At 43.3% G+C, this 17,500-nt stretch overlaps 1 protein-coding gene across 12 annotated transcripts in view; it reads right to left on the reverse strand.

Annotated features, from left to right (window-relative positions):
• TAFAZZIN (tafazzin, phospholipid-lysophospholipid transacylase) overlaps positions 1–17,500 on the reverse strand; it is a 79,856-nt gene that overhangs the window by 25,484 nt on the left and 36,872 nt on the right. For 4 of the 12 annotated variants that reach the window (XM_085898413.1, XM_085898412.1, XM_085898410.1 and 1 more), the window contains 3 exons: positions 13,931–13,993; positions 10,545–10,597; positions 5,471–5,548 (listed from right to left, as the gene is read on the reverse strand). In XM_085898413.1, the coding sequence (XP_085754539.1) occupies positions 5,471–5,548; positions 10,545–10,597; positions 13,931–13,993 (194 nt within the window). Of the gene's footprint in view, positions 1–1,719; positions 2,122–2,149; positions 2,757–4,881; positions 5,278–5,470; positions 5,549–10,544; positions 10,598–13,930; positions 13,994–17,500 lie in introns of those variants that run through there. The other 8 variants (XM_085898411.1, XM_085898419.1, XM_085898418.1 and 5 more) reach the window with 8 other exon arrangements.

The following is a 17,500-nucleotide window of genomic DNA, read 5'->3' on the forward strand; positions in this document are numbered from 1 at the left end:
CCAAAACAAGCTCGTATGTCAAAGTCAAAACGATGCTGATTTGTTTTTACGACATCAAAGGGATTGTCCACAAGGAGTTTGTTCCTTCAGGACAAACAGTGAACCCAGCATTTTACCGGGAAGCTTTGTTTAGTTTGAGAAAACATGTTTTGCGTGTCAGACCAGAGCTCACGCCGAACAAGTGGCTTCTCCATCACGACAACGCTCCTGCACACAAGGCACTTTCTGTAAGGAAATTCTTAGCAGACAAACAAATCACTGTGATGAAATATCCTCCCTACTCTACCGACTTAGCTCCATGAGATTTTTTTTCTTGTTTCCAAGACTGAAAACTCCAATGAAAGGAACTCATTTTGCATCAATAGAGGAGATCGAGAGAGCCGTGACCAATGAGCTAAATGGCCTTTCAGACGACTTCCAAGGGTGCTTTGAAGCATGGCGGTAATGTTGGCAAGCGTGTATATATTCCCAGGGAGATTACTTTGAAGGCGACGACCACTAAACATAATTGGTACGTTTACAATAAAATTTTCAATTGCTTTAATCTTGGAACTTTATTGTCAGACCTCTTGTATACATACGGGGCGGAGACGTGTTCAATTGTGCTGGAAGATAAACTCGTCCATGGAAATGCTGAAGCAGTGGCTAAAACTAATGTGCTTCATCGACAATCTTTACCACTTTGCTCGTTACTTCTGCTCTTTTCTTTATAACAGGGGCAGACAGTCCATCGAAACCTCATCGATTGCCAACCTCCAAAGCTAGAACTTTGGACAAGAATGCACTGGATGTACCTCAAGGTGATGTATTCCTCCACATAATGTCCCTCGGTGATAAACATATCCCCTTAATAGATCACTAGTATGCTTGGATTACATTGGAGGTACTTGATTTGTTCATTGTCAAATCACTTGTCAGAGGTATCTGTTCGGTGTACGTTGGAGGTTCCTGTAAATGCTTATGGATGAGGAACAACCAGACCACCCCCACCCCACTTTTCCCTTCCACTTCTGTGATTGACAGTTTGTGCCTGTACCCAGCTTGTTCACCCCATGTCCTACTCTGCATAGCCTTGCTCTCATTCTCCCCATTATCCCATCTTCCTCCAAGTCTCCCTCTTTTTTTTGTCCCTCTGCCCTGCTATTAGTGTGCTTCCCTTCTCCCCCACCTCTCTTCTTTCCACCGTTCTTTTCCGTCTGTTATGTCCTCGTCCATTCTGTGTTCTTGCTCCACCACGAGGCTCGACTCCGTATATGAAAGAAAAAAAAAGACGAAATAGGACTTTCAAGACAAACTAGACACCGTCTTACCGTGTCTCTCAGAAAGGACATCTTGACTTACATCTCGGTCTGACGCATGCACGCCACTTGATACGACAATGTATTTGAGGTACAACAGAGGTCAGCTCTTCGATGCTACTTGGTACAACTAAATGGCAGATTTTCCTCAAGCAGACAACATCTATATATTACTCCAAAGATTAGGTATATATTGGGCTACCTATATTGTGCAAAACCCATGAACGGTACTATCCAGGTACTTGTGGCAGACGACGATGCCTGGATTTGGAGAGACGGTTTATCGTTTATAACACCCAAAGGAAGAACAGCCTGTTATCTTAGGCTCAACACCTCACAAAATGACATCAAACGAATGAAACGAATGTTAAAATACTCAACAACATCCAGCTCAGTTCATGTAAAAGAGCTCTGATCAATGTTATGGTCTGGCCATTTTCTTTTATCCAACTCATAATGGCAGGGTAACAGCACGACTCGTAACCTTGGAATTTGCAGACGTTGTTGAGACTTGGTCTGCCGTCAATGGCCCCCAATTGATGATTTTACATGTGGAAAATCTGTTAAATTGCCTTTGGAGCTGCGATTGCGGCGAATTAGCACATTCAGCAGCGTTATACGAATAAAACACATTTCTTGACGCGCACACACTAAGGAACCATTGGCAGATTGGGCAGACTTATGAGGCTTGACAAAACATGCCTGTAGGTGTTGATGGGGAAAGATTGACGAACAAATCACAGTTACAATTTCGGAAAGGCTTCGCTTACTCCGGACACTTTATGACAACATCACATGTTAGCACTTGTAAAGTGAAAATTGGCTTTTCACTTTACAAGTGAAATATATCCAATAAAAGGTCCAATAAAAAACTCATTAATTGAAAAGTTATTTTTATTCTTTCACGTTTGCATTCACGCGTAAATGCACTGTCATCATAACTTGAATAGCTTCCAAGATGGTGTCAAGAGAGGTATAAATAATGAAGGTCTGGCTGTTTGCAGAAGAACTTTGCACTGTCGCCCTGCATCACCTGGTCATTTAAAAATTTCACAAACACCGTGCATAACCAAAGGTGTTTGGAATGGGGGAATTTGATACACCTTCTGTTTTGTTGAGCAATCGTTTGTACGTTTTGTTTTTTTAAAGTTTCAGATGGGAGCAACTTTTTTTGAAGAGTCAGTTAGTTAATAGAATTTTTTTTTTTGAGAGTCGAGTATCTTCCAAGGTCGGAGGTGTGAAGGGCTATACGTGTGCAAGACATCAATTACAGCTGGAAAATATTCAAATCTTCCGTAATTTCTTTTCTCTCGTGTGATGCGGCAAACTCTGGTGGTCTTGTTTGTGTTGTTGTTTTGTATGCATCGTGTGGCAGCTGGTTGCATCATTTCTGAAAATGTGGCTGTGCTGCTCATGCAGTGCCCCTATTACCAGTAAGTTGGTACTCATTTTGTCGACCTGGGAAAGGTGACAGGCTAGTTAACCCACCTGGCATTAATTAACGGCATGAACAGGAAGGAGCTCAAACTCAAGGCCCTATCATCTCAAGCCAGCCACCTTAACCGTTAAGCCAACACCGGGCTTAGTCTTGTTTATAAGAGGCGTTTTTTTTATAAAAGTGACACAAACGGCATGCTCGCAATACTTGTAATCCACGACATGCTGCTTTAGTGCCCTTCCAGAATAAAATGAACACCACTGATTGGAAAAACAAAAAACTAAATTTTCACAATCTGTGATATGGACGCAATCAATTGGACTATGTATATTAGTATCTGATGGCATGTCTTTTGGCATCAAGTGGTGCTTGAACCTGTGAAGGCACCAAATCCATAATATACTGTTTGTGTTCTGGTCTGGGCATCAGAGAGTCCTGACATGAACACCATCAAATACAACAGAGAACATATGGACTGAGAGGTATGGAAAAGCCGGTCTCTGCCAATCGATATGCAAGAGCTGCAACAAAACTCCACACCCTACGATATAAAATAAGGCAATTCTCTGTACGTACATATGAAAAATTAAAGAAAAAAACATGGCTGGGCCAATCTCCACCAAATTTTGCATATGTGCTGGGAGTACCTTGCATATGTGCTGGGAGGGTCAGCTCACGGGCATACTACCCCCCCCCCCAAACAGGGGGGATGACACGATTTTCACCAATGCACATGGCACAATGGAGGTGGTTTACTGACCCCTGCTGGAGACATGGGGGATTACTAGCCATGGCACAAGTTATATTTGCCCCATCAATCAATTGGGACCACACTTTGCAGAGCGTTGGTGCTGCCTAAGCAGTCTCCTTGGCTATTGGGCACAATCCTGGACAGACCGCCACTCCGATACAGGATACCAGCAAGCTGGCACTCATTTTGATGACCTCGGAAGGTTGACAGGCTGAGTCAACCCCACCTGGTATGAATTCAACGACTGAGTGGGATTTGAACTCAGGACCTTCGGATCCCAAGCCCGCTGACAGAATCCTTTATTATTATTATTATTATTATTGGTATCATTATTATTGTTATTTGTATGATTATCTCCACCACCGAAAGTGAAGGAGGTTATGTTTGTTTGTGTGCAGGATATCTCAAAAAAGTTGCAGACAGATCTGGATGAAATTTTGTGGACGGGTTGGGTGTGTAACAAGGACGAACTGATTAGATTTTGGTGAAGATCCGGATCCGGATACGAGAATTTTTAAAGTGATTCTTCACCATTGAGAGATCGGGCCAAAAACTATATACAGCAGGATATGTCAAATAGTTGTGGACGGATTCGGATGAAACTTGGTGGTCATGTTGGGTGTGTGACAAGGAAGAATTGATTCAATTTTGTTGAAGATCTGAATCCGGATCCAGATCTGATAACTTCAAAGTAATTCTTCACCATTGAGAGATCCGGCTAAAAGCAATATAGTACAGTATAGCATGATATTTCAAAAATGTATCGGGCCCGATATGTTCTCGTGGATCAGGCAGTGCGTGGTGGAGGTATGCGCTCTACCGAGTGTCTTTCTAGTTGTTATTGTTATTATCCTTTCATCTCTCCCTGTCAAGGTTGGAGTTCCCCAAGGCAGTGTTCTGGGCCCTATTCCTGATCTTCATTAATGATCTCTCCGACTCTCTGGAAAATCCTCTTTCTCTCCTTGCTGATTATAATTCCACCCTCTGCCATGACATCCCTCATCCTTCAGACAGACAGTTAGCAGCCTTTTCCCTCTCTTCAGACCTTGACAAAAATCACAAGCTGGTGAAACACTTGGAACATGTCTTTCAATCCTGATAAATCCCACACACTCACTATGTCTCTCTAAAAGGACCATATGACAAACCCTCATGTCTACTTTCTTAACAATCCTCTCAAATAATTTCCGTCACTCAAACTCTTGGGTTTCACTATCAGCCATGATCTTTCTTGGACAAAGCACATGTCAAAGTTGGCCTCCAAGGTCAGTCGCTGACTTGGCATCCTCCATTGTGCGAAGTGCTTTCTTAACGCACCCAAACTCATCTATTTTGTCCCTTGGCTCTGCTGTTTGTGCCCCCCCCCCCAACTCTATTTCTGCTGTTCCTTTTGCGCTGTTGTGTCCTGATCTGTTTGGTGTTCCAGCTCTTCCACAAGCCTTGATTTTGCATACATACAAAAAAAGATTTCATTGTGAAAAGAAAGAAGTTGGCTTAAGATGCAAAATTTTCAAACCACCACAGATATAGGCTGCCCCCTCCAATAAGCGCCCCTCCGAGGACAGGATCGAAAAAATAAACTCAGGTGTTAATTGGAGGAAATACGGTTCTATTGTTTCCTTAATGGGTTCAAATACTGTATGATGCTAAAGGACATGCTACCAGATAACAACATACGTAGTACATTCGATTGTGTTCGTATCGTAGATTGTTAAAATAAAGTTTGTTTACAATCATGGGTGTTCATGTTATTCCAGCTGGGCTCGGCTGAAAAATCCATCTGGAAGATTCTGCATTGTCGTGTAAATAAGGCGACAATGTGATGTCATTAAAAAAAATAATAATAGTTAACTTTTAAACATTGAAAAATGACTTTTACAAAAATAAAAATTACATTAAAACGATACATTTATAACAAGGACCATTATATATCAGGATGCGCAAAAATACAGATCAAAAAGCATCGGGGTTATGCACACCCACCTGAGAAAAGTTTTCCTGTTTGAGGTGTGCAAGGAGGGGTTGAACAGTGAAGGGTTTTCCGATCAGCACCGTTACTCTCTGCAGAGAAAGAATAATCGCATGAGCACTGTTACGTCACGAAGTGGGACAGCCATATTTATGCAAAATGTGTAGAAGGAACGCATTCAAAGTCTAATGTGCAAAATTAACATTATCCTGTTCGAAAGTACTCCATTGCTCGACTGCAAATCCTGCTGTGTGTTCAGTTTCTTGTTCTGGTTCTTTATTCTTACGTTTCTGGGGCAACGGCCACACCTGAAGAGGTTGGACCAATCTACACAAGTGTGCAGTTGGTGTCGGTCATGGGACGCACATCGAGCACGTGTCCGATTGGCTCTTTAAGTTGGGGGTGGTGTGCGATCCCTTCACATTTGTTTTTTATTCCCTTCGATTTTGTAATGTTTTCTTAATTGACTATTTTTGTTTTAAAATTAAATTCACTCCAACAATATCACAACGTAATTTTGAAACCACAAGTTGTTCGACGAGATAATACTCATACCGTACATGGTACAATCGCAGAATCGCACAATGTCCATTTCACATTATCAACTTTGGAAAATAGCTCAGCGGTAACTCGCTCACCTTTGAGCTGTCCAGCCAGGCATAGATTCTCGACCTGACTGAACTCTCACCCAAGTATTTCACAGGCAGGGCGTTGCCTCAATGTGCGTCATTCCTCAGATCGAGGCACACAGCTGGGGACGCATCTCCCAGCATTAGCACCGAAGTGAAATCCCAAATTATTTCCAAAATTTAAAGGTGGAACTGTATCGGTGGCATCGCCACACCTCCCAGAAATTATGCAATCAGAAGCCACAGTGGTGGTGGAACATAATTTCTATGATGATTCCCTTTCGAAGTTTGTTATGTTTCGGTCGACATGCTATCGGTCTACATTTGTGAGGAAGTTGGGTTTCTTCAGATCTTGGGATGAAGAATGTGTCGATCACTCATGCTGTGACTGTGAGTCACTGACGGGAATTCTGTGAGTGATGGAAAAGTGACGAAAATTCTGTGAGTCGCTCATCCATTACCTTTTCCTCTCTTGAGTTTGTTGAATGCTCGAGCAAGGTGATTGTGGATTGCACGTAGTTGCTTGTTTGCCAGGAGTTTGGAATTCCATCCAGACCTGGGCTTTTAAAGTTTGGCATTTTTTACTATTTAAATTTTTTTTTTGTTCATCAATGATCACTGGGATTATTTCCCTGACATGTTGCTTCCCCACCCCCCCCCCCCCCCCCAATTTTCAGAATCATTCGCCTCCTTGTTGTGTTCTTTAGTATATTCATACTTTCCTTTCCATAATAAATCTTGCAGTTTATCTTTTTAAGGGAGGTTTGATACATTTTGCTTTTGTTTCCTGAGATCACGGTATAATCTTTTCGGGTTATTTTCAAACATTTGGTTTTGCCTTCTCCCGTTGTCGTTTTTTAAAATCTTCCTTGCTTTCTATCACTTCTATTTTGAGTTTGTTTTCAGTACACATGAACTCTCCGTCTTTGTCTTTTGATTTTCTTTTATTTGTTCATTTATTTTTTGGATTCTTTTCTTTTGCTTTGGACATCGGTTTCCTCTCGTTAATAGTTGTATTTGTCCCATTTCCTTTCTCATTTGTTTTATCTGTGTCTCTCATCTCTGTTTCCACGGTGTGGTGTTTGGATTATTTTTGTGAGGCCTGCTCTGTTCTTCTTGCGATGTTGTTTGCCATTACTTTTTCTTGAATGAGCAGTGTCGCTGCAAAGCAAACAGAATTGATTTCCTCCTTTGGTTTAATATCACTAATCGATCAGTTGGTTCTCCTAACTGGCATTTTCATCCGTTTGTTGTTTTCTATGCAATAGAGTTGTGGTCTGTCACTGAGTGGGGTCAAACTTATCCCTTCTACTTTGTTGGCCAGGTCTTCTTTCCGATCTATGCTGCTCTTTATCATCCCAGTCTTCTTTCTCGCCTCCATTTTGTTGTTATCCTTCTTCTTTCCACTCATTATCATCCGCCGCTCTCGTTTTCATCCCCTCCATCTGTGAAGGTGTCACCTCGTTCATGGCAGCCGGCTGGATCTGCACCCCCCTCCCCAGGGTGGGCTTGCATCCCTCCCTACATCACACATCATCTCTGCCACTGGGCTTCCAGTGCTACGTCGTGTTTCGAGCTCCGGCTTCGCTACTTAGCCCTTTCCCGTGTCACCACAACCAAGTCCCCACCATACCTCTCTCCACTACCCTCTCCACCACCCCTCCCCCCTACAGCGAGCCTTCGGATGCCATCGTCCTCATGTTGCAACTTGTTCTCTGGCCCCAGCTGTTATTTCCTCTATTCTATTCTTTTCCATGTATCTATGGATTGTTGTTGCAATCCTTTCAAATTTATGAAGTGGAATCATCTCCATCCTGATGGCCAATTTTGTTTTCTTCAGTTGGTCCATAAATCCTATCCCCCCCTATCACATATCCCTCACTGTTCATGCATAGAATACACCATGCAGTGAAGGGTGGTTTCCTTATCCTCTACACTCCAGCTTTCTTTCTTTAAGCTTGATTTAAGCCTCATCTCAGATCATCAATTCAGATTCAGACTGGGTCACTCTCTCTTGGAGATGCTGCTTCTACTCTCCCAACAATGGATGGAGGCTCTTAATATTAGTCAGGAGATCAGGGCCGTCTCTCTGGACACATCTTAAGCTTTTGATACAGTCTGGCATCCTGCCCTGTTCTCCAACTGTCTGCCTATGGAATCCATGCAAGGCCAACTCTACACTTGGATTACTGACTTCCTCCACTCTCGGAGCCAACCTGTGGCTCTCAACGGAACCCTTTCGTCTCCTCTCTCTCTGTCAAGGCCAGAGTGCCCCAAGGCAGTGTTATATGCGCCATCCTATTCCTAATCTTCATCAATGATCATACTGACTCCCTGGAAAATCCTCTTCATATTTTTGCTGATAACTCCACTCTCTTGTGTGGCATCGCTCATCCTTCTCACAGACAGGCAGCAGCCTCTTCCCTCTCCTCAGACCTTGATTAAATCACAAATTGGTCAAACACTTGGAACATATCTTTCACTCCTGAGAAATCCCCCACACTTACTCTCTCTCTCTCCCTCTCCAAAAGGACTGTTCTGCAAAACCTCCCATCTACTTGCTCAACATCTGTTTTGAAGAGGTTCAGTCACTCAAACTCTTGGGTCTCACTCTCATCCCTGGTCCCTCTTGGGCAAGCCACATTTCAAAGTTGGCCACCAGTCAGACGCCGAATGGTCATCCTTCATCAAAGTCTTTCCATGGCATACCTGAGCTCCGATCTACCTTCAAGGCTTTCATCCTCAGCTTGATGGAGTGCTGCTCTCCTCTCTGGGCTGGCTCCCCTGCTTCACATCTTGCTTAGCTTGACGTCATGGAAACCAAGGCTTTCAAGATCATTGGAATCTCTCGCAATGAAGCCGAGTCAATGGGCCAATCACTTCGGCATCGCCGACAGGTTGGTGGTCTCTGTCTTTTTCCACCTCATTCTGGTCTTGCATCGTCTGCCTCTGCCCTCTCCGTGCTTTGTCCCCCTCAAGTATCTGCAGGATGAACGTGGTCCACCAGCAACCCCTTCCTCTTGAAACTGCCTAAATGCAGAACCACTGCTCACCTCTACTCATTTATTCCTCTCTTTTTCCGCCTGTCGATTTGCCTTCCACACCGTCTTCGATGTCAATCTTTCCCCTGGGTCTTCAAGACAGCTGTTCATCACCATCTCAGGTCATCCCCCAACCCCAAGCCATTATCTTTTATAGACATGTTAAACAACCCCCACCCCTCCCAAAAAATTGCTCATGTATCTATGTTGTCTACCCCTTGCATTCCCTCTGACTCAACGGTACTCTGCGTCATTTATTTGTCCGTCTCCGCTTACGTTCTTCCTCTGCCCTGCTATTGGCATTTCCCCTTTCTCATACTGTTCCCTTTGTGATGTTCTGTGTCCTCGCTCTTCCATGAGCCGAGACCATTTTTATAAAAATAAAAAAGAAGAAAACAGCTTCTTTTCTGGAGCCTTATTTTTCCTCTGAGGTAGCAACTTTCCAGCTTGTCTCAGTGCAGTCATTATACTCTTCAGTGCACATTATGACTTCACCTGTTAGGGATCTGTGTCCCTTTATTCGAGTTTTTTTTTTTTTCCAACACACTATTTGTCTCTCCCGAGTGCCCCATCCCTCCTGGCACTCCAGTGAGGGTTTCCCCCTCCGGGATTCGCCGTGCGGGCCATTTGACAACCAGAGCGAGAGCAGCATCATCATCATCATGAAGGGCTTACCTCCCTCTTGCCTCATGGCCTACAAAACGAGCAGCATCTGCTGCCAGAATGAAAAACATCCGGTGCTAAAACATCCAGTCTGTCAGAAAAGCGATCAATCGCAGAGTTCCTCCCCGATCCACAAAGCTGGATGAGCCTTGCGGCGATCCACTGCTTCACGCCCCACCAAGTCTCTCCTCTCTGGCTACGACCGCCCTCCTCACTCTCATCTCCTACATCCAGGCCTCCATGCGATCTGCTGGAGACATAACCAGCTGAGAAAGGTCATCATGAAAGCATGCAGACCTCAAAATTGCGCATTCCTCGCCACAGCCCATGCCTCCGCATCACAGCGAGCGTCTCCCCCTCATTCACATTGCTAGCTTCGCTTCGAGAGCATTTCATTTTGCTTCTCCCTCCTTTCAACGCCAATATTGAGGCCTTGTAATCACCACCGAAAGACTTGAGTGGTGGGTGGGGGGGGGGAGGAGGCGGTGGAGGGGGGTGGGCGGGGGGTGGAGAGAGCAGTGAGAGACAGTGAGATGAGGCACTTGCGTCTCGTCGCCAGTGTGTGTGTGCGTGCGCGCACGCGTGTCTTGGAAGGCAGTGGATGACAAGTGAGGGGGAATCGAATGGCCAGTGAGAGCAAAAGGGACATTGCATCAGCAGGCAGTGGACATAGAGTGAGCAGACAGCAGATGAAGTGTAAGTAGCATTGATAGACAAGTCAGAAGATGGTGAACAGCAAGTTAGAATAGACTGACCTTTCCACGCCGTGGATAATATGGAGACTCGTTTGGCAACACTTCATCCATCCCTAAAGAACAGAATGGACATGTAAAGTTCAACATAAAAATAGTATTAGCAGGTGCAGTGTGAAAAAGCAGCAGTAGGGAACAACCAAATGAAATTATCTCTTGAAATATGAAGGTCAATTGTGTGCCACTGAACTCTACTTTTCCCTGTCCACAGGGTAAAGGCGATACGTAAGCTAATTGTAAAGGAATATGAATGTTGACTTGGATGATGTCAATGGTAAGAATTGGATTTGTAATAGATGTAATAGATGTAATAGATGTAAGATATATATATATATATATATATATATATATATATATATATATATATATATATATATATATATATATATATATATATATATATATATATATATATATATATATATATATATCTAATATCCTGGTGTTGGCGCAGTGGTTAGGGCAGCGGCTTGGGATCCAAAAGGTCCTGAGTTCAAGCCCCGTTGGGCCACTGAATTAATACACCAGGGGGTTGACTCAGCCTGTCATCCTTCCGAGGTCGGCGAAATGAGTACCAGTGTACTGGCCCGGTGTATACCCCGGTTAAAATAGGTGTACCATATCCCTGTGTCGTAAGAGGCGACCAGGGTTGCGTCAGGAAGGGCATCCGGCGTAAAACATGTGCCAAATCACTATGCGGATCATACGGATGATCCGCTGTGGCGACCCCTAACGGGAGCAGCCGAAAGAAGAAGATATATATATATATATATATATATATATATATATATATATATATATATATATATATATATATATATATATATATATACATACATATACATATACATATCCGGATTTGGAGCATATTTGCCCTCATCAGGATGGCATACCGATAAATATCTAACCAATGATGACCACATTCAATGTTTAAACATCAGATGCATCTCTTGACTTGTGGTGAGCATCGCCATGGATTATACCTCACACAGTAAAACTGCACATAATCTGCAAACAATAACCGTCCTGATGAGGGCAAACAAGCCAGAAATCCGGATAGGCATCCCTGTTTGATGTTTAACTGATGTTGACCATGTAATCATTGTCTGTTTGGCAGAGTCGCTTGGCCGAGGCCTCTGGGTTGGAGGCGACGCTTTGTTGTAGAACTACTGTATGTCCAATAGAGATCGGAGGAGTGATGTATATATATATATATATATATATATATATATATATATATATATATATATATATATATATATATATATATATATATATATATTGTTGCGGTTCTCGGAACCACATGCATATAACAGATAGTTGTCCCAAGACAGTTATGCCATTAATATATGTGCAGATAGACCCCTTTCTTTTGTGTCGTGGGAGGACAAGTGAGTGCGTTGCGATGGGATATTCGTTAGGATTATTAAATCATTTTTCCCTTTTATTTTATTCCCACCTTTTCTTTTCTGAGGTTAATCTGCCTCGCTTGCCCCTCGTCTCGCTTACCACAGCGTGGCAACCCCGGTACCCTCCCCAACGATCACTTCTGAGGCAAAATCGCAACGTGCACTATGGAGTAGACTAGCGCTTTGAGCTTCCACCGTCCACCCGAGGCCAGAGGTGTGCGGCGTGTCATGTACGCTTTTGCACCCAGGTGGGCGGGCTATACCGGCGTCTGGCCGAAACCCGGCCCAGGATGGAGGACCACATGGGGGGGGGGGTCGGGGCCAGTCGGAATGCCGACTCAGGTATTGACGTCAGATTCAGCATGGCCCCTCCCCCGACCTCCAGGCTCTATAAAACACAGAGAAGTCCTCCGTGAGGGTTGTTGTGTGTGTTCGGCGTGGGTGTCTTCAGATGGAGTGTTCCTGCTACTTGACTCGGCCCACATCTCACCTCGACGGCCCGCCTTCTGTTCCTTGTCTCCGCCCACACGACCTTGCCTCCTGCTTCTCGACCAAGCATCCTGCCTGTTCCCGCCGACTGCTCCACCCTCGCCTTCTGGACTTCTCCCTTCTACATTCAAGCTCCTCCTCAAGGACAAGATCTCCACACGTGCGGCTATGGCCAGAACGACGTGACTATTGTCGGGTACCGCACCACGGACATTCCCCTCACCCGAAACACCCAGGTACCGAAAACTATAACCTCAACCCCCTCCCTCCCTGGCTGCAAAAGTCCCTTTTTCACATTTGGGTTTCTTCTTTTTCTGTGTGTGGGTGTGTGTGTCTGTCTGAGTGTGCTGGTGCCTGTCTGTTAAGTAAGCCTGTGGAAGATCTTTTATTGTTGTTACTGTGAATAATCTTGTGTCAAGTCTGCACTGTGTCTGCTTTTGTAAGTTGCTTGTATAATTGTTGCACCCCCCCCCCCACACCCCTCCTCCTCTTTGCCTGCGTTACATACCCAATAAACCTTTGTTTTGCCACATGCTTTTCCTCGCTTGCTGTAAATAAATAATTGTTGTAGAAATGTTCCCAGCTCGTCTTTGTCTTTTCCCTCATTGGTCCAGCATGGTCCGAATCCAGGTTTAGTTGGGTCTTTATAACCAATGGTCCGTTCCTCTTGCCGGTACGTCCTTGGCAGTGTCGCTCGGCTGCATCCAATCTGGAAAGGTGATCCGATCTGGTAGAGTGATCCAGTTCGGACAAGGCGTACCAAGGGTGTGGTTCCCCGGTGGTTAAACCGCGTAGTTAATTAGGTAACCCGATTCCATAGGCGGTAGGACCCTAGGTCACGCGGTTGAGTTATTGGCGTCCGCGGTCGGTTAAGCGACCCGCCGCGTCACGGAATTATCCGTGAGCGACGGCCTACAATTCCGGGGTCTCGTGGGAATCGACATAGCTTCCCCCACCTAGTGGTCTTCTCACCCGACCCCGCCGGCCCGCAACAATATATATATGTACATGTTTTTTGTATATATGTATATGTATATATATATATATTATAGTGGGGCAACTTCGCTAAATAGAGCATAACAATTGTGCATTTTATGAGGAAAGCACCAAATTTGGCACACTAGTAGCCTATCATATTATGAACAGATTTGGATATTATATATATATATATATATATATATATATATATATATATATATATATATATATATATATATATATATATATATATATATATATGTATGACACAGACATGATGGGGCATATGGCCTTCTCCTCTACATAAATGCAGTATTCTTGTATAAAGGAAGCCGCTTGGTTTATGACCTATGTGAAGATGGACTAGCCTCAGCTCAGGACCACTGTGTTTGTGATGCTTTCCGAAACTGGTGCCAAGCGAAATTTGGACTTGTATCAAATCTAAAGAGTCACAGATGCTGATCACGATGCATCAAAAAAGTGAATCTGCACAGAAACATCTTATAAACTTACCAACGTGCCAGAATGGTAAAATGATGGGGGTTCGTCGACACTCTGTAATCAGACGGCCAATTCCTGCAGAAACAAAGACAACAAAAAGTTATTTTACTTTTACATAAAATTAGTTCCTTGTGAAAATAGCATTTACAGTTGTAAATAAAAAGACAACCAAACAAAATGAAGCAAAGAACGATAGCCTTTCGTAAGTAATAGTTAGAAATGCCTTTTCAAAATAAAAGTGGAATTGTAATTTTGCAACCATTTCGATCTTACATGTGCACACTGGCGAGGGAGGGGAGAGAGAAGAGGAAGATTAGAAAGGGTGTGTGAGGGAGGGAGGGGGAGTAGTGTAACTCCAAGTAACGTTAATAACTTAAAAAAACAGATTATAAATTATAGTATATTTAAGAAAAAATCAATTTTTTCCATCCTCCTATAATATAGAAAGCTTTTATCCATGCCCCGACTCCTCAAAATGGCACGATTAGCTCGTTCATGAAAATGTGCAGGGAATAAACCAGGTAATCGACAACCATTTTGAAATCACTTCTTCATGAATAATTCGGAAGAAGGGACATTTTCAAAATGCAGCTTTTGCCAACGATATACTCATAAAATAACGGCGAGCCTACTTGATTCATCTAAGCGATTGAGTTTGATGAAATGCATGCCATGGCATTGAGATGCAGAAATACTGAAGGCCAAGGAAAAATAAACACAATATAATGTCCTCTGTCACAAATTCCTCATGAGTGACTGTTAGATGATGTGTTGGCTCAGTGTGATGGCAACACTTCTATACTCGTGATTACCTCCGCCGCCGAAGGTGGATGGAAGTTGTTTTCACCCCTGTCTGTCTGTTTGTGAAAATGATATCTCAAAAAGTTGGGGACGGATTTGGACCAAATTTTGTGGAGAGCTTGTGTGACACGGACGAAATGATTAGATTTTGGTGAAGATACAGATCCGGATCTGGATCGCAGAATTTTAAAAGTGATTTTTCACTATTGAGACAAAGGGCCAAAAACGACGTATAGCAGAATTTCTGAAGAAGTTGCGGACGGAATCGGACAAAACTTGGTGGGCGGGTTGGGTATGTAACAAGGAAGAATTGATTCGATTTTGGAGAAGATCCGAAACTGGATCCGAGAATTTTTAAAGTGATTTTTCAGCATTGATATGGCTAAAACGATATATAGCACGATATCTCAAAAAGTTGTGGATGGATTCGGACGAAACTTGGCGGATGAGTTTGTTTGGTGACAAGAACAAGCTGATTCGATTTTAGTTCAGGTCCGAATCCAGATCCGGCCTATCAGTGGTATAAAAAACGTTAACTAATCAGCCTGGTGGAGGTATGCACTCTACCAAGTGGCCGTTCTATTTCTTTATGGAACTAAATGTTTGTCATATAATTATATGTCTGGTGTTGGCTTAATGGTTAGGGTTCAAATCCCACTCGGCTGTTGAATTCATACCAGGTGGAGTTGACTCAGCCTGTCAACCTTCTAAGGTTGGCAAAATGAGTGCCAGCATACTGGTATCCTGTGTCGGAGTGGCAACCCGTCCAGGATTGTGCCCAATAGTCAAGGAGACTGCTTAGGCAGCACCAACGCTTTGCACAGAGCATGGTCCCAATGGATGGATGGATGGATGTATATAATTACGAATTTGTCATGTTTCTTGAGGTGATATGCTTATTCTAAAAGCTGAGTAGAGTAAAAAGGTGATAATATATAAAATTGTAGTTAGACTTTAAGCTGTGTGGAAAGATCATGAAAGTTCAGGAAATGTTTGATTATTTCTGGATGCAGAACCATGTCATAATTATGACGAGTTTATAGAGGGAGGCGCTATACCAAATGTTCTTGCTCTGTGCATATATAAATGGTAAGGATAGGAAGAGAAAGGTGAAGGAAAGAAGAAAAGGCAGTCAGAAGTTTCATTGTTATTGTGTATCATGCTGTGCTGCTGTTCTATGTATATCACTTGTGCTTTAACAAATGAAAGTTTGGACTACCGACATCTGCCTTCCGGTTGGACACCGATCAATTAAGGAGCCTTTGGGTTATGTGGCATCTGGGTGTTTGTTTTGGGATTGATCCTCCCACTGGCAGTGCCAACTACAGCAATCAATGCCTGTCTGTGGACAGGGCAAGAGTGAGTGCCTGCAGTGTTTCATCTCTTTTTGGTAGCACAGCAGTTCAGCATGTGCATCTCAAAGGTAAGGATAGCATCACAGTCAAAGGATGCTTTTACAGGACTCCTGGTGTGAGGGAATATCTGGATAGAGAGGTTCATTAATAATTCAGAGGCATGTGGTAAGGGAAGACTATTGATTTTGGGGTGATTTTAATTTGCCAGGGATAGACTGGATCCACCAACAGGGAAATGGCAGATCAGATGAGCAATTTGTAGATCGCGTCCAGGATTGCTTCTCATGCCAGGCTGTAGATCGATCATCTATATGGGTCCATCCGTGAGGGGAAGGTCAGTGTTAAATCATCCCATTTTAAGTAAGGATCTGAATATGGCAGGAAAAGTGGGGGTCGGAGACCATTTGAGGACAAGTGACAATAACACAATGTGTGCAAGGATTATGTTAAGAGTTCGAGTTTGAATTAGTCAAGTAAGCCTATTAGATGTCAGGAAAATAAATATTGAGGGTATGCGGAGAGAGTTGGATGCTACAAATTTGGACAAGATAACAGAGAAATGGGAAACCTTCAAGGAGCAAATGTGCGGTGTTCAAACGAAGTATATTCCAGTGAAGTGTGAAGCTTGAGGCCAAAAAAAAAGACCAGGGTGGCTTCGAGGGGAGGTACGATGTACTCTTAAGGATGAGCAGAGGCATATATTAGGTATAAAACAAGACTGGAGTTACACTCCAATTAGTATCGGAGCAAACAAAGAAGAGTTCAGAAAATAACGAGGCAAGCCAAAAGTGAATATGAAAAGGATATGGCCACAAATACAAAAGATAATATAAATGTTGCATTTATTAAGGACACCTAGTGTGGATCGGCTCGCCACACGAGACTCCCCACACGTCATTGCAGGGATTGATGTCGTACATTTGCTGTGTTGTCATGATTTACACAAATCCATCATGCAAACATTTATTTTCTTCAAATTTATTAGTAATATTGGCGATATTATATTTATTTGAAATTTATTTGTGATCTCAGAAGGTCCAGGTGGTCTTAATGGTCAAGGGTCTAAGCTGTCTAATCTGTCTGAAGGGTGTGGAAGAGGTCTAATATAAATGGTGTTGAGGGATAAATGAGTGCCTAAGGGATAAAGAGGCATCTAAAGGGTCTTCAGGGATTTTTTGGGTCTTCAGAGTCTTTTGGGACTTTTGGGTCTTCAGGTCCTTTGGACCTTGGGGGTCTTCAGGGTCTTTTGGGTTCTTTGGTGACTTTTGGGTCTTCAGGGACTTTTGGGTCTTAAGGGTCTTCGGGAATTAACGTGCAAATGGGACATGATTAATGGGCATATAATCTTCACAGACTGAAGGACGGCTTCATGGCTTCACCGCCTCACCGACCGTGCTTTTCATTTTTCTATAGATAGATAATGGGT

The sequence above is a fragment of the Eptatretus burgeri genome, chromosome 10, assembly GCF_056783735.1.
Source record: "Eptatretus burgeri isolate ZD-2024b chromosome 10, Ebu_testis_v1, whole genome shotgun sequence".
NCBI lineage: Eukaryota > Metazoa > Chordata > Myxini > Myxiniformes > Myxinidae > Eptatretus > Eptatretus burgeri.